The 23,556-nt window shown below is 39.0% G+C and overlaps 2 protein-coding genes across 3 annotated transcripts; one reads left to right on the top strand and one right to left on the bottom strand.

Annotated features, from left to right (window-relative positions):
• Positions 1-2,313: 2,313 nt before the first annotated feature.
• fra10ac1 (FRA10A associated CGG repeat 1) lies at positions 2,314-10,998 on the top strand. The gene is made up of 14 exons (XM_060863945.1): positions 2,314-2,419; positions 3,483-3,562; positions 3,746-3,838; positions 3,913-3,958; positions 4,116-4,192; positions 4,543-4,626; positions 4,712-4,796; positions 4,897-4,942; positions 8,988-9,101; positions 9,343-9,385; positions 9,557-9,687; positions 10,076-10,120; positions 10,205-10,289; positions 10,729-10,998. Exons 1-14 carry the CDS (start codon positions 2,390-2,392, stop codon positions 10,769-10,771), a joined length of 1,002 nt encoding a protein of 333 aa, XP_060719928.1. The 5' UTR covers positions 2,314-2,389; the 3' UTR covers positions 10,772-10,998.
• A 1,435-nt stretch (positions 10,999-12,433) lies between these two features.
• pde6c (phosphodiesterase 6C, cGMP-specific, cone, alpha prime) lies at positions 12,434-21,131 on the bottom strand. Of its 2 annotated transcripts, none has more exons than XM_060891463.1 (22): positions 20,505-21,131; positions 20,114-20,266; positions 19,401-19,490; positions 19,170-19,310; positions 19,005-19,079; positions 18,848-18,912; positions 18,667-18,733; positions 18,480-18,527; positions 17,044-17,193; positions 16,772-16,915; positions 16,622-16,687; positions 16,343-16,489; positions 15,781-15,888; positions 14,795-14,904; positions 14,624-14,711; positions 14,147-14,247; positions 13,944-14,051; positions 13,791-13,854; positions 13,628-13,702; positions 13,411-13,494; positions 13,160-13,304; positions 12,434-12,768 (listed from the first exon to the last, which is right to left on the bottom strand). In XM_060891463.1, exons 1-22 carry the CDS (start codon positions 20,970-20,972, stop codon positions 12,716-12,718), a joined length of 2,550 nt encoding a protein of 849 aa, XP_060747446.1. In that variant the 5' UTR covers positions 20,973-21,131; the 3' UTR covers positions 12,434-12,715. The 2 variants fall into 2 exon arrangements, with proteins under 2 accessions (XP_060747446.1, XP_060747449.1); XM_060891466.1 differs by having other exon boundaries at positions 12,434-12,765.
• Between the last annotated feature and the right edge of the window lie 2,425 nt (positions 21,132-23,556).

The raw sequence follows: 23,556 nt of genomic DNA, 5'->3' as shown, positions 1-23,556 counted from the left end.
TAGGTTGTTATTGTAACTGCAGTAGGTTGTTATTGTAATTGTAGTAGGTTGTTATTGTAACTGTAGTAGGTTGTTATTGTAACTGTAGTAGGTTGTTATTGTAGCTGTAGTAGGTTGTTATTGTCGCTGTAGTAGGTTGTTATTGTAACTGTAGTAGGTTGTTATTGTAACTGTAGTAGGTTGTTATTGTAGCTGTAGTAGGTTGTTATTGTAGCTTTAATAGGTTGTTATTGTAACTGTAGTAGGTTGTTATTGTAATTGTAGTAGGTTGTTATTGTAGCTGTAGTAGGTTATTATTGTAGCTGTAGTAGGTTGTTATTGTAGTTGTAGTAGGTTATTATTGTAGCTGTAGTAGGTTGTTATTGTAGCTGTAGCAGGTTGTTATTGTAACTGTAGTAGGTTGTTATTGTAACTGTAGTAGGTTATTATTGTAGCTGCAGTAGGTTGTTATTGTAGCTGTAATAGGTTGTTATTGTAACTGTAGTAGGTTGTTATTGTAGCTGTAGTAGGTTGTTATTGTAGCTGTAGTAGGTTGTTATTGTAACTGTAGTAGGTTGTTACTGTAACTGTAGTAGGTTGTTATTGTAACTGTAGTAGGTTATTATTGTAACTGTTGTAGGTTGTTATTGTAACTGCAGTAGGTTGTTATTGTAATTGTAGTAGGTTGTTATTGTTGTTGTTTTAGTATAAGCACATTGTTATTGTTATTGTAGCTGTAGTAGGTTATTATTGTAACTGTAGTATGTTGTTATTGTTGTGGTTTTAGTATTAGCACATTGTTATTGTTGTTGTAGCTGTAATAGGTTGTTATTGTTGGGTCAGTAGCTGTTGTAGGTTATTATTGTAACTGTAGTAGGTTGTTATTGTTGTTGCAGCAGTAGCAGCATTCAGACCTGTTAGAATTAACTATAGCTGAATCGTTATGCAGACAATTTTAATGATTGCTTTAATAATGACTATATACCAGCATAAACAATAATGATACTTTAATGCACTAATAATATATGTTACAAGAATCTGTTAAAAGTAATTCAAATATTTCATCATCCTTGTCACAAAGTACATACAAAACAATCTTATACAGCCAACAGAGGTTAGTAAAGAATAAATGTTATACTACTGCAAAAAAACATCATTACAAAGCTACCAATCTATAAAAGGAACTCATTAAGAAGCCGTTACAGGTGAGGGGCTATAGATCAAATATTAAATATTACTTTATGTCTAAATATGTCATTATTATAATGTTACACCTGGGGAAAATCCAATATGGACTGAGCAGCTACCATCTTTACCAGTTAAGTTTACCTTTTCCAACTTTCTTATTCATGACATTTTCTAATGGCATTAGTGTTCTTTTCTAAAATTCGTTCGGAAATGTTGTCCATTTTACCACCTAAAACAAACATGTTCTACCAGTTTGATCACCCCAGTGTGTTCTGGCAGCTAGAAGCTGGTCGGTGTGAGCTGAGTTTTTCAGCACAGACACAAGAAACCTAAATATTTCTGTTCATTCACTCCATTTATCATGCAGTAATAATTTGACAGTTATGGTGAACTCTGTATGGCCGAGCCATTCTTTGTTCCGTTCACTGGGACATTTTTCATCTTTTCTCAAAAAGATTTAAAAACAGTCGAGTTTTTGTTTCCATGCTTCACCCTCTCTCTCTCCCCCTCTCTTTCTCTCCCTCCTGCCATCTCTTCCCCTCTCTCTCTCTCCATCTCTCTCCTTCCCTCCATCTCTCCCTCTCTTTGTCTCTCTCTCCCTCCCTCTCTCTTTTTCTCTCTCTCCCTTCATCTCTCTCTCTCTGTATCTCACTCTCTCTGTCTCTCTCTCCCTCCATCTCGCTGTCTCTCTCCCTCCATCTCTCTCTTTCTCTCCCTCCCACTCTCTCTCCCTCCCTCCATCTCTCTCTCAGTTCATTCATCTAGAACATTTCAGAGAATAAGAGACTGGTTGTTATGGTCTGACATAAAAAGCATCATTCCTCCTCCTCCTTTTCCTCTCTGAATATTTTCATTTAGAGATGAAAACAAGGCCAGTCTATGTGTCTATGTGGCCATGAGACATTTTCTTCCAATCTTCACAAAGACAATTGATCCTTTTGCGTTTGTTTATATTAAAAAGCTATTCTTATGTGTAGATAAATCGGATTTTTATGTTGGTGTCGTTTAAGGAAAAACAGCCCAGTTAAGAGCCGCTTATTCACTAATAATATAAGTAAATAATTATGGGGTTGAGTTTTGGTTTTGTTCAAAATTCTCTGAGTTTTATGTCATGGATTAAAGTATGTGCGCTCTTTGTATTTGGATGCCCCCCCATCACCACGTCATCACTGCGCGCCTCAAACTAATCGCCAGCGCTGTCGCGTAAACACAGAGGTGAGGCATGGATCCGAGCGGACTCAACCTCGTCAAGGTGGTTATAAATAACCGAGTGATCATTTAATATTATATCAGATTATAAGAGTTTGCTGTGAATAGATTTGTGTCGCTTAGATTCTTCTTGGTTCTCTCGATGAGTCCCATATTCCCTGTTGACCCTATAGATACTACAGATGTGTTCTGCTTCAGTAGATTTACTGCATATAGCAGACACCCTTACTTGTTATCTCATGTACATGTCTCATGAGATAACAAGTAAGGGCGTCTGCTATACGGTACAGCTGATCAGCAGAGGGTTCAAGGCTATCTTGGTCAGGCTGGTGGTGGATCCTGGGACCACATTGTGCAAGACACCAATACAAACACACCATTTGCACAATTTTAGAGCAATCTAGAATAGTAAAGTTTGTTGGATTTGATGGGAAACCCACATGACGACATGACAGTTTGTCAGTAGCTGAAGCTCAGGATCAGATCACGGACAGATCCTGTAGCTGTAAGAGAACTCTCTCACTTTACAGCTACAGGATCTGTCCGTGATCTGATCCTGAGCTTCAGCTACTGACAAACTGTCATGTCGTCATGTGAGTTTCCCATCAAATGGCTCCATCTCTTCTGGAGCATCTCTTGCTCCATCTCTCCATCTCTTCAGTCCTTCTACAAGACAGGCCTGTATTTTAACGGAAGCAAAAATGTACATAATTTTTATTTGTTTATTAGTCATATGGTCTATGTGCAGTCATTAAAATAATTTTATTCATCATAATATTGTTAATGACACAGAGGAAGTGGGAACTGATTGCCCTTCATTTTACAACTGAAATCGGATGATCAGGATCAGATGTACGGCACATTGCTGAAGTGGAGATTCTAGGAGCTGACGTTCACTTCCTGTAAAGATTACGAAGCATTTCAGCTCTCTGGCATCGTCTGTAACCCTTTTTGCTGATGATTCATGTCTCGTAATGAAAGATGACCTTAAAGTTCTTTAAAAACCCAAATGCTTGCAAATCCCCGGAGGATTCGTGGCTCTTGTACAGCAGACAGATGTCTTGTTTATCACTTATTCACCAGTTGGAGATGTTTTTGCTGTGTAGGTGCACGGAGGCGGTGGTTATGACTCGGATTTCAGTGATGATGAGGGTGGAGGAGGCACATCACAAAGTGGAGGGAAGAGGTGAGGTGTTTTTGCTTGTTTTTATAAAACATTGATATATATTTTTTCACACATTTACATTTATTTTATAATAAACAGCCAAAATATCTAAAATATCCTCGACATTTCCTTACATCTACAGCTTTTAATAATCTCTTTCTCTCATTATGTTTGTATTGAACTGTAATTACACTTTTTTAACAGGGCACGTGAAGATGAGCTGCTGCAGAAGCCTTTCCCCAGAGAGAAACGCTCCAAGGTTGCTCACAGTAATGTGGCTGCAGAGGAATGGGACAGGTAGATAAGATCGAATATAAGGTGTAAAGTGTTGGTCTGTTCATCCTGTGTACTAATCCTGATTTATGTTACAGGGAGGAGGCCAAAAATCGGCGCCATCATCTAATATCGATGAATGCCGTATCCTTTCAGCTAAACATTGATGCTTTTCCTAGAAATTTTGCAGCTTTAACCGAATATGATTTATGACGATATATCATATGATATATCATATGATGATATGATAAACGACTATCACGTTCTTCAAAACCTGTTGATCCTTGATGCTGGCTTTAAGTTTGAGAGGCATAAGAAGTTTGTCAGCGATTACATACTGTACTATGGAGGAAAGCTGGAGGACTTCAGAAGATCCATGTGAGTAGCAGACGCTTCTCCGTCCATCTGAAGTGCCACGGTAACGGACGGACGGACGGATTTGAATCTATATTTATCGTAGAATTTTGATTCAGAACTTGGTATAATTAATAAATCCTGGCATTGGTGTAATGCCAGCATATACAAAAAAAAAATTGTGATCTCTTTGTATGCTCATCTTCATGATGAGGACGGGGTGGGGGGTTGTGTCCTCCTTGATCATCAGTCTCAGTAAATAATTGTGAAACGTATTATTGTTATTTTTTTTAAGCTCGTCTGCTCGCTTCTGTTTAAATGTTGTTTTTTTACAACATTTATCCCATATTAAGTAATTACGCATCCGTGTGCAGGACAAAAGACAAGACGGATCTGGACGTGGTTCGAGAAAATCACCGCTTCCTCTGGAAGGATGAGGATGAGGAAGATATGACATGGTACATTTTCATTTCCTTTCTAAAACCCACTTCTAGTTAAATCATCTATTTTCGGTCATACCCCTTAACAGATCTGCCTTTTCAGGGAAAAAGAGCTGGCAAAGAAGTACTATGACAAGCTCTTCAAGGAGTACTGTATTGCTGACCTCAGCAGATACAAAGAAAACAAGGTAGATCTCGTTCAGTCACTTATGCCCTCGTGTCCGAACTCATCGTTTCAGGGGATGATGATGATGATGATGATGATCCTTTTATGTTTCCTTTTTGTAGTTTGGATTCAGATGGCGTACTGAAAATGAAGTAATATCAGGAAAAGGTCAGTATGTTGTATATTATTATTCCTTAAGGCTTCTTTGAATAATAAACCCTTAATCAGGGTTTATTATAAGTCTTCATTTTAGTGTTTAGTGTCATGCGTCGTCTCTTCTTCGGCTTTCAGCAGTTTTCTCCTCAGCTATATAGAAAGAAACTGTTTAAAGTTGTCCTCTCTGTTTAAAGTCGTCCTATTGTGAATAAAACAGAAATAAAAGAAATGATTTATTCTTTCCGTGAATCTCTCTCTGTACCAAATGACAAACGGACCGGCACCGGCCCTGTGTTTGGGGACCGCTGCTTTAAAGGGTTAAGATGCTTCATGAATAACTTTTATCTTCTCTAGGATCTTCTCTTTAATCGTCTTTTTACCAACATTTCAAAGAATTATGTCACGAGAAGCAAAACTTTACACTAAGAATTATTTTATTCACTTTATTCCCATTTCACCGAGTCTGTGCCCAGATTATTAATAAACTACAATTAAACGTGTAGATGTTTATTTACATGAGGTTATGTGGTGTGTCACTTGATCCACAGACTGATCCTTGTTAGTGTCATAAGCACATTGTAAATTATATTAAGGCTCTTAGCATCTAATAAATGGTGCCACTAGACGGCGCTAGAGCTTCAGACTTGATGTTTCTGTGCAGGAAATATAAATCATAAAAAAATTATAATTAATCACAGCTTCTTTTGCATATGAACTAAAATTTAAAAAAATATATTTATATATTTTATTTAAATTTTTATTTTATTATTATTTTATTTTACATATTTAAATGTAATATTTAAGTGTCATTAATTAGCATGTGACGGTCTCGAGTTCTTCTTCGGATCTATTTCATGGTCTCAGAAATATTGGATCTATTTCATGGTCTTACATAACTTTGTGGAAACTTTTTAAAACAATTAGACACAGATAAACGAATTGAGTTGTTTTCCGTTCATTCCCGTAGGCTACAATCTCAAGGCTTCGATATATTAACATCCTGAGTCCAAAGAAGTTATAGTGCACTTTGCTTATGTAGTCATAAAATCGGTTGCTAGGTAACAGAGAGGTCAATGAATTGACTAATAGTTTGGATTTCCAGACTTGAGCTAAGACGCAGGGGGGCACGGTGGCTTAGTGGTTAGCACGTTCGCCTCACACCTCCAGGGTTGGGGGTTCGATTCCTGCCTCCGCCTTGTGTGTGTGGAGTTTGCATGTTCTCCCCGTGCCTTGGGGGTTTCCTCCGGGTACTCCGGTTTCCTCCCCCAGTCCAAAGACATGCACGGTAGGTTGATTGGCATCTCTGGAAAATTGTCCGTAGTGTGTGATTGCGTGAGTGAATGAGGGTGTGTGTGTGCCCTGTGATGGGTTGGCACTCCGTCGCCTGAGATAGGCACAGGATCCCCGTGACCCGAGGTAGTTCGGATAAGCGGTAGAAAATGAGTGAGTGAGAGATGAGCTAAGACACAGTAATATGAGAGAGTTGTTCCAGGCTTCTAGAGTGTGGGTGCAGATCAGATGATTGAGATGTACTATATGGCCATGTAATAAAAAAAAGTTTCCCTTCGGTGGAACCGAGAGATCCAAACCAAGATCTATGATTTTCCTTTAAGCTCATTTAGAACCTCGGCTGAACCCCAGACCTCCTTGGCTCAACATCATACATAGCCTGATCTGACTAATGCTCTTGTAGATGAATGAATGAACACAAATCCATGCAACATCTAGAGAGTGGAGGTTATTATAACCACAGAGAGAAGATGAAGAAGATCGGCACATGGAATGGTCAGCTGGTTAGTTAATTAGTTAATTATTTTATTTTCCTTAGAAATAATACCTCAAACACCTACAGCTAACTACTATTTATTAAGTACACGACTAAACACTTAGACTCGTCCGGAAAACATGACTTGACTTGATTCTGGCACTAACAGAGAGCCGCTTTGTCTTTCGAACCCAAACCCTTCACTTCAGCTATTACTTCATTTACTGTTCAAATAAATGCTCCGGTTGAAAAAAATGCCGTCTTTAGACACACTTTTCCTGAAGGAATAACAAAAAATTTGTGTGTGTGTGTGTGGCATATACCCAGGGCCTATGTTCATAAACCATCTGTTGTTAAACCAGTACAAGCTGGAGGAGTGATGTAGCATTAACCCCTCCCTCAATCAAAACACACACACACACACACACACACACACACACACACTTACCAGCAAAGCAGCAACTATACAATAATCCTACAGCTGTATGTAATACAGGATTGTTGCCATCACTGAAGCAGGGACACACTCTGTTAGGGACACACTCTGTTAGTGTTTTTTTTTTGTTCCTCACGATGCCTTTATTTTTGCCAGATTTACAAGGCGTAACAGCTTGACCGCAGCTCACGTGAGCTTAAGCGATGAGTGACAAGCACGTCACTGTGCAGTGCAGATGAGATAATCCGTGCAACACGAGGATTTGTGCTCAGCTATGTCACTCTCGCTACCTGAAAATCGTTCACCAGCGACTAAAGGTCAGCTGGTGGACGTCAATACCGAGACCTTGTCTGTATAAATGTTTTCCACACGGTCAGTTGGAGTGGGACCGAAGGTTAGCAAAATGTCAACAGAATGCAGGCTGCAAGATAAATACTTCCCTTTGGAAGATCTTTCTGTAATCATGTCCCCGCTCTCACAGCTGACATACTTCGGCTCTATTCCAGGCCCCCGGGCTCCGTTCTTTCATTTTAACTTGTTTCAACGTGCTTCAGGTTTCTCCAACCAACAGGATTTGTTCAGATCTGTACTTCTGAGGTGAACAAGAGTCAGTACAATCGGTTAGGAACATGAAGGTGAGGTGACATTTAAAGCTGTCCAAGATGCTTGGGAAAGCCCAGCGCTGGTGTTCTCCTTATGACGCACTTTACGATCCTGCAGCAATCTGGAGGATCCCCTTTAATCTTAAGGCCAGAATTCTGTAAAAGGCCATGTGACAGACAGTGCTCTCTCTCTGTGTCTCTCTCTGTGTGTGTCTCTCTCTCTCTCTCTCTCTCTCTCTCTCTCTCTCTCTCTCTCTCTCTCTCTGTCTCTCTCTGTAACTCTCTGTGTCTTTCTCTATGTCTTTCTCTCTGTCTCTCTGTGTCTCTCCCTGTGTCTCTCCCTGTGTCTCTCTCTCTCTCTCTCTCTCTCTCTCTCTCTCTCTCTCTCTCTCCCTCTTTCTCTAAACACTAGTAATCAGTTATAAATGACTCTAAATGAGACAGTACACAGTCAGTATGTTGTGATTCACCCTGACGCTCCACTTTATCCCCTTACACTCGTGTAGACTCTGAATCCGAGGTGTAAATGGGACTGTTTTGAATTCCACCCAATCTTTTGCTCCCATATGTACAGTTTGACCAATCTGCAGACTACTTCTTTCTGATTCTGCAATTATTTTATCCTCATTATTATTTTTGTGACACATTAGGTTTTATTTATCTTGTGGTGAAGATGTGTGAAGGTGCTTGCGTAGGCCAAACTAAACACAATTACTAAAGCCTTATGTTCTTTATCAAAAGCATGTGTGTGTTTAGTGACAGACAAAATTATACTATCGAGTTAAAGGCTTTTTTTACTTGCTCCTACTCAGCTAAAAATATCTAATAGTATGTAATATTAATAATAATAATAATAATAAGTGAGATTTTTTTATTTGTTTTATTTAGCTGCCAACTTCATGTATGATGCATTTTAAATTTTTGTCACTTATTTCAGTAAATATGGAGCCAAAAGAAGTTTTAGATCACACCATATAGATCTTTTTTAAAAAATCAGGTTTATTATTTATTTGACATTTAATTCATTTAATTTAATTATCTTCTATTTATATGAATTATAACAGTTTTTGTTTTAATATGTTTATTATTATTTAAATCGTTATAAAAATTTAAAAATTAGAAAGCTATCTTGCTTTCCATATTGTAAAACTCCATATGAGTAAAATTATTATTATTATTATTATTATTATTATTGTTGTTGCTGTTGTTGTTGTATTGTTCATCACAGCAGTACGTATACTGATGCTTTTGCAGGCCAGTTCCTGTGTGGGAATAAACGCTGTGAGAAGAAGGAAGGTCTGAAGAGCTGGGAGGTTAATTTTGCTTATGTGGAACAGGGCGAGAAGAGGAACGCTCTGGTGAAACTACGTAAGGCAGCAACAACCCACTGCTCTGAATCTTCCTCTGTGTCTCCACAGAAAGGCCCTGAATGGATCTAAGCTCATTACATTAGACTTAAAATAAAGGTTTTCACTCCAACCAGTGAGATGGAGCTCATTATGAATAAGACTGGACACTTGTTCTTCTTCTATACCTTCTATAAAGCTCTGTTTATTTATCTATCATATTATTGACGGAGATTTCTGTTTCTCTCATACGTCTTCTGTAGGTCTCTGTCCAGAGTGTTCCTTCAAACTGAACTACCATCACAAGTAAGGAGATTTCAATTCATTTTTTATTCACTAGTTCTGATAAAATAGCCACATGAGATTTTTTTTAAGGCGCAATCCAAAATGCCTACAAAGATAACACAGAACGATTCGGTCAGTCATCACGATCGGAGCCGTGTGTCTGGTTTCGAATCTATTTTCTCTTTCTTTCAGGAGGAAAGAGGTGAAGGTGAAAAAGAAACGCAGATCAAAAGAGAACGGGGATGAGCTACAGGATAAAAAGTCCAAATGCAAGTCCAAGCATAAACGCAAAGAGAAACACAAACACAAAAAGAGACAAAAAGGTAACAGTTGTTTTTACTTACACTGGTGGGTTTTTTATGTTATCAGAGGTTTACACGTGCCGTCGACCTTTGAGTCATCGAAATGTTCATGTTCTATGTCACTCTTTGGAGTTAAACGGGGCCTTGTTACGTTATGTAATGCCTTTGGGGAAAGAAACCAGATAGGTAGATTCCTACAGGACTTCTGTGAAAAACAGTAGCAGGAAAACATTCCTATACCTGTCCGTGCTTGAAGTTTGACATCTCAGCTTAGAAAAATAAACTCGTTGATGCGTCTTGCTGAACATTTAAACATACATTTTAGCAGCACGGTGTAAAATCTTCGAGTGATATTTAATGATCAGTAGTACATGGTGTAACAGACTCCTCCATCTTTCTCCATCTACAGAGCACTCTTCCTCAAGTTCTGAGGATTCCCATGAGTCTGAAAAAGGTTTGTGTTTGGTTTCTTCTCTTCTGTATAGTAAACGCATCCTGGACTCAACATCTAACTTCTAAACTCTTCTTTTATTGTCAGACTTGGAAAGTGAAGAGGAGACTCAAGGCCCATCAGATTCAGACTACTGGAAAGGTCCAGCTCCTCTTCTGGAGGAGAAATCACGGTGAGCTTTTCCAGAAACGGTGTTCACAAAAATCCACTTTCATAACAATAAAAGCTCCAGGGGTTTCTTCTAAAAACCTATTCACACAAATTAAGAAGAAAACCTCCGACTGGAATTTCTGAGCTAAAGTAAAAGGTGGGGTTGACCAACAATCAGGTGATCAGGTGGCAACCCCGAATGGTAGAGCAGCCGAAAGAGCAACAAGAAGATTAACTGAAAGAAAAAGAAAGTTACACAAGAGATGGCACCAAATTCTGTAAGAGTGAAAAATGTTCTGAACAGAGATCCTGTACCAGTGTCTCCGTTGTTATTAAACAGAAGATGTTCCTTAAAAACGTGTTTCGATGGACATAATATTGTGTTCGCTTGAATGAACACTTTATTTTGATGCTATCTATAGTGTAGATCATCACATAACTGATTTGTTTCTCTTTTCCAGGGAAGAGGAGTTTGATGAATACTTCGAGGGCATGTTTCTTTGAGCAGGACCGCAGGACGACCTTCCGGACGATCTTTCCAACGATTCTTCTGTACAGAGCGAATAAAACGCTCGCTGCTTCGGTCGACGGCCGCATCTCTCACTCAGATTAAACAGTTTACATGTTCTGGATGATAGTTCTAAACTTTTTTTATTTTTTTGTATTAACTGCAGACTGTTTGAAACTCTGACTGAATTTGAGGCTGTCTATTAAACAGGATTGCAAAGGTGTATGTCAGTTATCGGAAAAGAACATACCGTGTCCGTATCTAAAACTCGTACGTGCTCATACAGACATGGAGGTGATTATTCTGCTTACTTTATAATCAGAATCCAGTCACAAAAACATCCATCCGTCCGTCCATCCATCCATCCACAACGGTGATTATCCTACTGGGTCGCTTGAAACTTGGAGCTTATCCCAGAGTACACCTTGGCTGGGCTGTAGACACCAAACAAACTACATTTAAAGCTCTTTTCTCTGTAATGATTTGTGATTCGTGATACATCAAGTCTGACCTTTAGAATAAGAACGTTCCAGGGTTTGACTGAAGCAACCTGCTACTACTCTCGGACACCAGCCACCTGAGCCTCTTTACTGTGAGATCATCCAGCTTTACTAGATAATCCCTGAGATGATAGAGACATCTCAGTGACTTCCAAGTCCTCCCAGTCCTCTAAAGAACCTGACAGAAATAGTTAAGTGTATAGATAAAAAGGGCAGTAGAGAGTGGCTCTTTAGGACACCGGAGATTTGACATGTTTATCGATGCCGTGTTTTATAGTATTACATCAGTTGGTCATTTGTTCAGTCAGCGAAGCATTTTAGGAAACATTTCCAATCAAAGCCTTTATAATGAAAAGAAGCAGAGTTGGTCAGTTAACGGAGTAAAGGTCTATACTGGTCAATTTACAAGCTATTTGGTGTTGTGTGTATTACATGTAATATCCTGATATCATGAGCAACAACGAGATTAAATGTCTGTTTTCAGATCGAACAAACCATGGATCTGGCTCATATATTAAATCTGGCTCACACTTATATAACACAGGTCCTGCTACTGTGATCTGTTTTATATAAGAAGCATAAGCAGAAACGTCAAGCTTAAACTTGAACGAACTCAAGCTTCCTCTCAAGCTCAAGTCTTCTTACAGCATTTCGGTTCTGTCAGGAATTGAACCCTGTAAGTGTTCAGGCCTGTGGTGACCTAGTGGTTAAGGTGTTGGGCTACCAATCGGAAGGTTGTGAGTTCAATCCCAGGTCCACCAAGCTGCCACTGTTGGGCCCCTGAGCAAGGCCCTTAACCCTCAATTGCTCAGCATCTGCCAAATGCTGTAAATGTAACCCTTAAATCAAGTGATTCTGCTTTTTTTTTTTTAATTAATTTTATTACATATTAGGCAAAAATAATAATAATAATAATAATAATAATAATAATAATAATAATAATAATAATAATAATACAAGTTGGTGCTTGGTTGTTTCTTTCTCCAACATTGTTACTCCCAGTTTAAATAAATACATGTATTTTTTTATAAATATATATTTAATATATAAATATGAATGACTTACTAATCAAGTATTATTGACAGCATTTTTTTATTTTTTTTATTCAAACTCTGAATTAATTCCATGTGGTAGAATTTAGCCTTAACACTGCAGCCTTTGCTATAGTTACTGGAAGTCCATCTTAGTTAAAAACTAGTGATACATGTAAGCAACCACAAAGCGATCACCAGACTGTACATTATATTCCGTTTCTGCCAGTGTTTTCGCAGCGTAGACAACACGTCCACAACAGAAGTTGTTTTCCATATCAGCCCTTTCATCTAGAATAGATTTAGTGGGGAAAAAACAACCAAAACGGTCAATCCTGAGGTCCAAAAAGACCTTCCGTCTGCTGTCACGTGTAGCTGCTTGGTCAGGATCTTTGTCCTATGGTCCTTTTTAAAATATGGTGCATGTTTTAGACTTCCCTCCTTCAGTAACTTCTGGTCCTTCTGGAGAAAGGAAGAAATAAGGAAAAAGGTTAAGGGATAGAGCTAACGAATTCCATGTTCATACCATCACATGGATGTTCTCTGATGAACATATAAATCCATAGGTATGATGTTAAAATGGTGGGTTAATGTTTAGTTACATTACATTTACAGCATTTAGCAGATGTCCTTATCTAGAGCAACTTACATTTTATCTCATTTTTATACAACTGAGCAATTGAGGGTTAAGGGCCTTGCTCAGGGGCCCAGCAGTGGTAGCTTGGTGGATATAGGAATCGAACTCACAACCTTCCGATTGGTAGCCCAACACCTTAACCACCAGGCTACCACATCCCCCACATCAGTTCATTGCGTCTAAGTGAAACATGTTTATCAGTGGCTTTACAGACACCTTTCTTGTTCTCCAGTTTCTTCTTTTCATTCTCAATGGCATCTAGTTTAGCTTGATAAGCATCAGCCAGCTCTTTCCAGTGGGCTCTGTTGTTGTTCAGACCATCAAACATCGGAGTGATCTCCTTATGGAACCTTGAAAATTCCTACGTCGAGCAAAAGAGTTCAGTTAGTAATCTCGCTTTAAAAGCTTGAGTAAGTACTAAAAGATTCTGTTGAACATGTCACAAACAAAAAACGTGTTGAACTCACCTTGTAGACGAAGGAGCACACGAAATCGATGAAACCGCATTGCATCTTGGGAAGCTCATCTGCCTTCCTCCTGTCCATCATGGGCTGAGGAAAGATTTCACAACAGTTATCAAAATAGACACAACCTAAATAAACTAAATCTTATCTGAGCTCTCCAGATTTAATATACTTTATAAACACGCTAACAATTAGAGGAGAGAGCATTTCAATCGCTCACAATAGGTTCTTGCTCAAGTACGTTCCTCTCTAGGTCTCCCTGCTCCCAGAATTCAGCAGCCACCATCAGAGCCACCTTCAAAAAAAGTAAACACTGTTTAGAAAGTTGCTCGAGAGGTTAAATAGATCAGCGAGCGAGCAGTGTGTAAATTCTCAGTAAATACCTTGCTCTGGACCTCCCATGGTTTTGTGATGGCAGACAGGTCACAGCCGGTCATCATCATGGCCCTTACATTCAGCCGGAAAGAAAAATGATCACAGCGTGTCCAAAATAATCCCCGATATTTTACAATTTTAGCATAAATAATATTATTTACATGATGATTTCTTTCCTTATGGGATTGTTGGCTATATAACTAATGGCTTCCTTCTCATCAGTCATCGGTTCTGTGGCATCAACAATCTTCTGGAACATTGTTCTTTTTCTGTGAAACATTTGAGAAGTTAGACCGACTGGTCGTTTGTCATTTGTTAAGACGGATCGACGAAAGTGAAAAAGAGGATGAGAAGTGAGTCCTACTTGAAGTACAAAGCCAGATCGGTGGCGATAATGCAGACGTCGTGTAAATGCTGTACTGTTTCAAACTGTCGTTTCTGTAGACTCTGAAAAATGTTTATGTTCTGCACACGAAAGAGAACACAACAGTGAGATGTAGTATCATGTCTTCATGTACTGTATGGTCAAAAATAAATGTGGACACCCAACCACCTCACCCATCAATAGATTGGTTCATAGGTGTCTATGGGGCTCAGACATGGTCCAGCATGAAAATGGTACTGTTTAGAAAGTATGGTATATAAAGATGGAAGGATGGAGTTGAAGAACATAAGTGTCCTGCACTGACCTCGCTAGTGGACCACCATCCAAAAGAGGTTATTGTAACACCAAAGAGGCAACTAAATCTTGGACTTGAATGCCCAACAAGCACATTACATGGATGTGGCGGTCAGGTGTTCACAGACATTTGGCCATATAGTAGACATACGCTTTACATACCTCTTCTGCCATAAGAGTTTTGCTATATTCAAGATGATGCCTCTCCAGAATAGAGGAACCATGAAGTTTGGCCAAAGGTGAAGCACTCCTGCAAAGGAAATGGGATGATTATAAGTAAATCTGCAACAAAAACAGGTGAAATTTGGATTTAAAAGAACAGTCAGTTCATACTTTGTCTGATAAAGATTGTTGGTACCCCTGTGGTCAATATCATGGCAAAAAGCAGCTGCCACCATCGCAAAGGCATCGAGGTCAGAGTAGTATTTTCTTAGCTTTCCAGTCTGCTTGGACAGAGTCAGTGGTGGAAAAGGGAAAGGGAACAAATAAATAAAGCTTGGTTATTTGTTAGATACATGAGAGTGACAACGTCTGGTGATGTTTGTGTACACTTTTGCTCGTCTCACTCGGGTGATTATGAATGCTCTTGTGAACATCACCGGATGTTACATGTTTAAAGAGATCGAGGTCCACCAAGGGTCATTCTTGTAATGAGCAGTCAATCATGTGGCAGCAGCAACATACAAAAAACCTGTAGTTAACGTTCACATCAAGCATCACACAAAACAACAGTCTCACAGAATAGTGAGAAAATGGCTGGTTAAAGAGCGAGGTACTATTAGAATGACTGGTTCGAGATACAGTACCTCAAATAAACTCTTTACAACTACGGTTGTAGCCTATCTTTATGCAGATGGGCTACAACAGTAGATGACCACATCAGGTTCCACTCCCGTCAGCCAAGAACAGGAATCTGAGGCTACAGTGGGAAAGTGGACTGTTGATGGCCAGAGCATTGAACCAAAATTTATGAAGTGACAAGACTTCCAGCAAGATGATGCACCATATCACAAAGTCTTCTAAAACTGGTTCAGTGACCCTGACAATAAATTCAGTGCACTTCTGTGGCCTACCTCAAGATCTCCCCAGATCTGAATCCAAGTACCAAGTACCATTTGGATGTGGATGAACAAAAGACTCTGAAAAATCATATCAACATGGACCAATATCTAAGAGGAATGGTTCCAACACCTTGAGGAATCCATGCCATAAAGAACTGAGTAGCTAATGTGGAGATTTCAGGCTGTACCAAACATTTATAGGATTGCAGTACAGTTAAATTAGAGTCCCGGAATAGAAACTGAATAAAAATGACTCACCTGGAGTAAACAGAACATGGTCTGACCCACGTTGAAGCCATGCCTCCAGTTGTGGTACGTAATGTCTCTGTAACCCTTCCTGACTGTGTACATCCATCTGGTTAGTACCTAAGGTATGTTTTGTGAAAGTCACTACAAGATTCAAACTAGCACTTCATTTTAAGGATTAAATGTTGTACAAATAATAATAATCTCATGGAATTACCAACAAATATAATCCTCTTAGGAGCTTTGAATTTATTAACTGATCATTATAGAATATATGCTTATCCGTCCACTTGAATAGGAACACTTGCAATTTTATGCTTATCATGTTTACGTCAAACATCAGAATGGGGAAAATTTGACTTTACTTGGAAAAAGTGACTTTAACTGGGGCATGACTGTTGGTAGCAGATGGCTTGAGGATTTCAGAAAGTGCTAAATGGATTTTCTAGAGTCTCTAGATTTTAATCAGAATGGTGGTAAAAAAGAAAATCCTGAGCAGGTTGAAACATATTGATGAGACTTCAGACGGTGGAAGGTGAGTGTATAATCCATATGTCATGAAAATGTGTCTGACCTCTGGAGGAACTTTGAACTTCTCCACCACACCAAGTTCAAAGAAGCAGCGGATACCACACTTGATAAGGTCGACTTCAGACAGAGGAAAGTCACTGAAGTGGAACTCCAGCAGCTCAACATCTTTGGCTTCGGGTATGTTTGCCCTCTGTTTATGAGTATGCACGAGAGCACATCTTCAGGCATAATACCAACTTCTTTATTTCCACTTTGACTTGTTATGTGAACTAAATGTCCAGCAAATGGATGCTGGAACTCTGAGTGAAAAAAAAAGTCTTACCAAGAGTTTGTACAATTCTTTTTGATCACATTCCTCTGGTTCTTTGCTGTACTTCTCCCGTGTGTTCTGCAAGACACGAACAAAAGAATATAAGATGGATAAAATATTGAGTCTGACGAGTACTGGAAAAATAAACTCATCAAGGCTCACCAAGATCTCCTGGACCTCAATGTTGGTTGCTTTTGTTTGATAAAGAACCATTTCCTGTGCAATATCTTTTCTCCACTCCATTCTGTTGAGCTTATCATAAGTGTCACAGTTGAGCACAGACCAACCCAGAAATTGTGTGAGGGCCTGTGTGGAAAGTAAATTGTAAAAATTAAAAAGTAAATTGTCACGAACTCACAAGAAACAAGTGCCATTTCTCCATCAAACATCTGAAGAGTTAAACGAATCGAACGGTAATGTAGTCGATGTCTCACCTCAGTGATCTGCTCGTCTTGCTCTTCAAAAGGCTTGCCATCTTTTCGGTTGAAGAAAGTAGCGACACCTACAATTTCCTCTTTTTTGTTGACTATAGGAAGAGACAAGACGTTCTTGATGACAAAGCCGGTCTCGTCCACTGCCGTTTTCTGAGGTCAGAACATATAAAGAAATATTATGAAATATAAAGATGAATCTCATGTGAGCAATAAAATGCGTTTGTCTAAATTAAATTTAAAAAAAAGGGTGTTTGTAATGTTTTGGGCCACAACGAGTGCCTGCGAGTGCCTGTTAATATACTGGAAAGATGGACACCATTCTTTCAAAAAATATTCCGTCAGTAGTTTTAAATGTAAATGTAAATTTTAATTTTGTCATTTTTATTCAGAATTTTTTAATTTCTGTTTAAATTTGACACAATTTTCCATTGTTAAATTTGCTTTTCAAATTGAATGATATGAATACGGTTATCTTAGCATATATAGTAATTATGCTGCACTATAATTGCATATTTTTTTCCTCTTTGCTTCTACAGATTCTATTTCTGTTTTTCTTAGGTCTGTTTTTATTCTATATTTAAAATTCTATTTAAATTCTTTGATTTGACATGGACAGTCAACGAGTATTTCTTAAAATGGAGGGACATTTTTTTTTTTCAGGTTACTGTGTGTATTTTCAATTCAATTCACTTTGATTTATGTATAGTGCTTTTAACAATGGACATTGTCTCAAAGCAGCTTTACTAATATATATAAATTCAGGAGATAAATTTAGCCCTAATGAGCAAGCATGAGGCGTCGGTGGCAGCGAAAAACTCCCTGAGACGACATGAGGAGGAACCTTGAGAGGAACCAGGCTCAGAAGAGAAGCTCATCCTCATCTGGATGACACCAGAGAGAGTGATTATAAATAATTTCCTTTCAACAACTGCATCCAGTCAAGTGGAGTTGTGTAACCAGGAGCTTTAAGCAACTTATAAATATGAGCGTCAGTGTAAGTTTTCTCCCATATGTGTTTAGAAAGAACGTGGACGGTGGATTGGCTACACCAAATTGCTTTCCACCTCACCACCATTGTGTCTTCAAATCCACCAATAGAAAGTGCTTAATGAAGAAGAATGAGTGAATTACGAATCAGTTTCATCAAATCATTCAATGACCTTGTGTCAAAAAGTGGGCGGAGTGTACAAAGGTGGGCGGAGTCCAGGATAGAAATATCTCATTGTAGGATAAAGGAGATCCATGAGAATAACTTTAAATTGAAGGTAAATTGAGCCTTGTCTCTTGGGGGACAAATGAAGCTAAACCAAACCAGCAACAATAACTAAATAAATGCCTGAAACTTATAACAGATGATTAACTGTTATAGTTGCAGTTAACAATGTAATTAAAATAAAGGAGTGGAAGGAAATTCTGAACTGTTCTGTGCACCGTACCTGAAACGTGAAGTATTCATCCGCAGCAACGTTCATCATGTTACAAATCTGCAAACAGCAACACAGCTTCACTTTAACAGTAAATCTGAAATTAAGAGACTTTCATTTCTAGACCATATGGTTACTTAGCCTTTTTTAAGATGCTTAGTAAGCAGGAGGATATTATTTTATTAGGAAAAGAGCTTACGAATCCATTTTCAGCTACATAGGTGGGGAGTCCACTAACAAGGGCCCAGTGATCTGCAGGTGGTCCCCTATCAGGAAATTAAAATGAAAGCACAATACTTAGCATTAGCATTAAATTTGCAGTGGTGTACAGTACAGTGAACACAGAGGTTCTGGTCAAATCCAGGCAGTACAGTACTTACGGTATGACTTTGATTTCTTCCTTAGCTTCTAAAAGATAATCAATGATTTTGTAGAAGTTGATTTCCTGGGAAACAAGAAACAACAAACACAGGGATATCAGTCATGTACCGAGAGTCTGTTTTAAATAGAATAATATAATCGGGAAAAGACGCAAACCCTGCCATCGGGTGTCTTGGGCCCTTTGTACGGTTCCACGTCTCCCAGTTTAATCGGCCATTCGTCATAGAATTCCTAATCAGACACAACAACATAATGATAAGAAGGTGCTGAAAAGGTCCTTGGCGACGAACGAGTGATGCGTGTCTGCTATGAATGATGTACCTTCTCTTTGGTCATATCCAGTAGCCCTACAGAATACCTCTCACACTGCAGGTAGGTCCTCACAGTGTACAGAACTTTGTGAAACTGTCTCTCGATGTCCGTCAACTCCTCAAACACTTTGCTGGCAGACCAGAGAAGAACCTGCAGTATCAGGGAAAGAGCAACACCCATGTGGACCTTGCCATTGGCTTTGAAGAAAGTACAGAAAGTTCTGGTCCGTCGACAGGTTACCTGACTTCTTCTGGATTCCACGTTCCACATGTAATTGGTGTAATGCTGAACAGCTATGACTGAGGCAAAGTCTAAGTACTTGTTGAAGAGCTTTGAAGAGAATGAAATATATTAGAGGGTTAGTAAGTTGCCCATTGTGGTAGGGAGTAAATGCCAGAGGTGGGAGTAAGTCACACATGTGCAAGTCACAAGTAAGTCTCAAGTCATGAATGTCAAGTGAAAGTCAAGTCGAGTCTTTTTTTAATATTTGTCAAGCAAGTCTCAAGTCTCAAATTTGCGACTTAAGTCTGACTCGAGTCAAGTCATATGACTCGAGTCCCCCATCTCTGGTAAATGCAAATACTTTTCGATGGCAGCTTGCCTGGGATTTGGGAATGTTTGCTTTTTCCAGTTCATGGCATTTTTATAAAAGTTAAACCTAGTGTTTAGTGATGAGGTCACTTACTTCCCATCGCTTCCCCGTCTCATATATGACTCTAGAACAAGGAAGCTGTATTTGACTCTAGCACTTTACTTTGCAGATTTGTGACAGTAGTCTGACTGTAGCAGTGTTCAGTCGTATGTCTATCAGTTGTTCCTCTGATTTTCTCTTTGCACTTGGTCATTTGGTAGAAATTACCAAAAATGAATACACTACACACGAGCGTAATCTAACCGTACAATTCGGTTCTAATTTCACTATTTGGCGTCGAAACGGAAAAATTTCCACTTACTAATTCATCTGCTTTGGAGAATTCTGTTCCTCCGACTTTGTTTAATGCCATGATGACTCCCAGCAGATCCTTTCCACTCATAATGGGAGCAGCAATCATGTTTTTGGTGGTGTAGCCTGTCTGGTTGTCTACAAAGTCACTGAAGCGGGGGTTCTTGTTAGAAGAAAGAAAGAAAGAAAGAAAGAAAGAAAGAAAGAAAGAAAGAAAGAAAGATTCAGAAGAACATTTACTGAAATGAACTGAAGGTTTCTTGATCATAACGTAAGCTAAATGAATGCAGGAACAAATAACAAGAGAAAACGAATCTTTGACTTTTATCATTACGTACTGCTAATAACAATTTTGGATTTCGAAACACCAGGCCAATAGACCGTTTTAATCACGTGCTCACCTGCTTCACATCAGGTATGTTAACTCCCTTTTTGTTTGTGGATATTTGCCCAACTATGCCAATGTCAGTAGGGAACACGATTTCAGAAAACGGGTTGACCAAATTGCTCTCGTATGTGGAAGTAGTGGTAACGTCAAAAAGACACGTGGCGAGCTCTGGGATTCCATTCCTAGCTCGAAATATAAAGTAGCTGCATCGATCTGCATTCACTAGCAGACATATTCTCTGGAGGACCTTGTGCATGCTCTTCTCCATGACGTTTTCACCATGTAATTCCTTAACCAGATCAAATATGATGGCAGCCTCCTGTATCAGGGAGACATCTTTGTAGGAAGATGGATCTTTGATCTCGAGCTCCTCCGTGAAAGCAGCTGTGAGGGCTTCAGTCCGGAACTTCTTATCAAAATACTCTTTTGCAAACTGTGGGTTATTCTCCAAGTATTTTTCCACACTGTCCTTGTCTGCCATCTTGTATCAGGTGTATGATTGTAAGAGTGTCCTTAAAGGAAATGCATCACCTGCAGAAAGCTAGAAGGAGAAAAAGAACTGGATTGCTTGATTTATTGGACGTCTCCGTCACCCGATTGCATCCTACGCTAAAGAGCTGCATAAAGCACAAAAGGCTCCTGGTCTCCTCGGTCAAGCTGGAAGACTACGGTGGCTTACAGGCTGAAGGGATCAAAGCGACTGCTGATTAAAGTGACGTCATGACATTAAACCTCCTAAGCTTTCTTAACCTGCAAATCCCTGCACAGATCATTTTACCTTCTGCAATCCAATCAGTGGCAAGTCTTGTTTTGTGTTGTAAATTGTCAGGATGTAACATACATTTCTCTGAAAAAGACCAGGGTAATGAACCTGCTTAGACCAGTTTTTTTGTTCTGGTCATTGGAGCTATCAGGTATATTGATGACATATCTGAACTGAGCCATCAAAAACACTGAATGCTTTCTTTAGCCATCCAGATAATCCCAGCTACGTCTAGCAATCTTAAATTAGCTACTTCACATTAGTACCTAGTAAATATGTACCTACTATGAATCTATGGAACTATAGAAGAAACGTACATAGTTTTATCAGCATCACCAATGAAGTCTAATTTGCATCACTGTTTTCAGGTACAGCAATGAGAAGTGACATCCAAAACCCTGGGTTATATTTAGCCATTTTGCTCAAGGATCTATTTCCAACAATGGGATTAAGACTGATTCATTATGCTGCTGAATGTAAAAGAGGGTACAAACTTTTCTTCTATCCTGAGGGGAAGGCAGAGGATATACAGTACCAGAGTCAGACAGCAGAAGGCTTTGTAACTTTGGTAACTGGCACAGAAAATCCGGGATTAAGTAGGAGGTGATTACTAGGATGTCCTCACTTTGCACAGCTGATTGGTAACACACTGAATTTTACAGGTTGGAACCTCCAAATATGATCTAGCAAATAATCCAGCGTTAAAAAAACTTTGATTGATGTCTTTTTTAAAAAATGCAAGTTGCCTAACAGTTAGAATCTCAGTACCATGATGTTAAGGGTTTAGTCAGCTGAATGTAGGCCATAGCTAATTTAGCACCAAATGTTTTAGCCAAGATAAAAAAAAAAAAAAGACCAGTTGGTAAAATGACCAAACTTCAGTCACATGCACTGCAGTGGTGCCCCCAGAAACTTTTAATAGGGGTGGCCAGAGGAGGCCACAGCAAATCTTGGGGTGGCACCATAAAAAAAAATCAGTGTAGTGTGTGTTATACTTGTTTAGTTTTGTTTCTGGTTAATGTAACAATATGACATTAAAGCTGTAGTCCATAACTTTTTTGGTTAAAATTTATCCAAAATCAATTCTTTCTTTCTTTCTTTCTTTCTTTCTTTCTTTCTTTCTTTCTTTCTTTCTTTCTTTCTTTCTTTCCCATGACTATCTTTCTATCTATGACCATTTCTATCTATCTATCTATCTATCTATCTATCTATCTATCTATCTATCTATCTATCTATCTATCTATCTATCTAACTACAGTATCTATCTATCTATCTATCTATCTATCTATCTATCTATCTATCTATCTATCTATCTATCTATCTATGGCCATTTCTATCTATCACTTCATGAACTATTGCGAATCTTCATTATGCATTCAATTTCAAATTCATACTAGGGGTGGCCACAGGGGTGGCCAGAGTTTATTCAGGGGTGGCCGTGGCCACCACTGGCCACACCTTGGGGGCGCCCCTGATGCACTGTATCTGAATATCTCCTCTGGAATATCTCCTCTTCCATCCATCCACCATTACTTTGAGTTTTGATTTCTACAGAACAGCTGAAAAAACATGTACAACGCTCCAGCTCCAGGTACTTCTACATCTTTACATCATCATTGATGAAGTCATGCAAGGGTACATGAACATAGGGAGAGTAGAACTACTCAGGCTTAACGAGGCTGAGAATGGGACAATTGAATGTTTGGGAACCGACCCAGCTTTTGAGGGGTTAACACTTGGTGCCGATTCCAAGCCAGGACAAAATTAGAGTGTTCTTTCAGGAAAACACATGCCAATTTAAAATATGTGGATTGGATTATCTGTTGTAGCGACCCAAACAGAGAGCAACAACAAATATTTTAGTAAGTACAGATTATCATGGCGGTTGCATTGTTGCCTCAGCTGGTGTCACATAGTGTCACATGCTCTCACAATTTCCAGTTGGGTTTCTTCTGGGTTTTCTGGTTCACGCAGGCGTCCCAAAGTCACCAAAAGTGCCCCTATTTTTGTAATGCTGTGCAATGAACTGGCATGAAGGACCCCTGTGCATTCCTGACTTGTGCCCGGCGTTCCCAGGATAAGTGCCCGATCATAGCGATCAGACGCTGAAATCTGATCACACTATAATAAAACGTCTGAGTTCTCTTCACAGTTTAGAAGACATGCAAGGATCTCTGCTAAAAGACTATATAATGTATCATGTACATCATTTATTAAGATCTAGTCCTTAATCACAGCATAGGAGAGAAAGACATGTTTAAAAAATGTGGTAAAAAGGAACATTTGAACAGAAAGTACAAGT

The sequence above is a fragment of the Tachysurus vachellii genome, chromosome 2 (assembly GCF_030014155.1).
Source record: "Tachysurus vachellii isolate PV-2020 chromosome 2, HZAU_Pvac_v1, whole genome shotgun sequence".
Classification (NCBI taxonomy): domain Eukaryota; kingdom Metazoa; phylum Chordata; class Actinopteri; order Siluriformes; family Bagridae; genus Tachysurus; species Tachysurus vachellii.
Note: the sequence above shows the minus strand (reverse complement) of the source record. Positions and strands in the feature narration are given on the sequence as shown.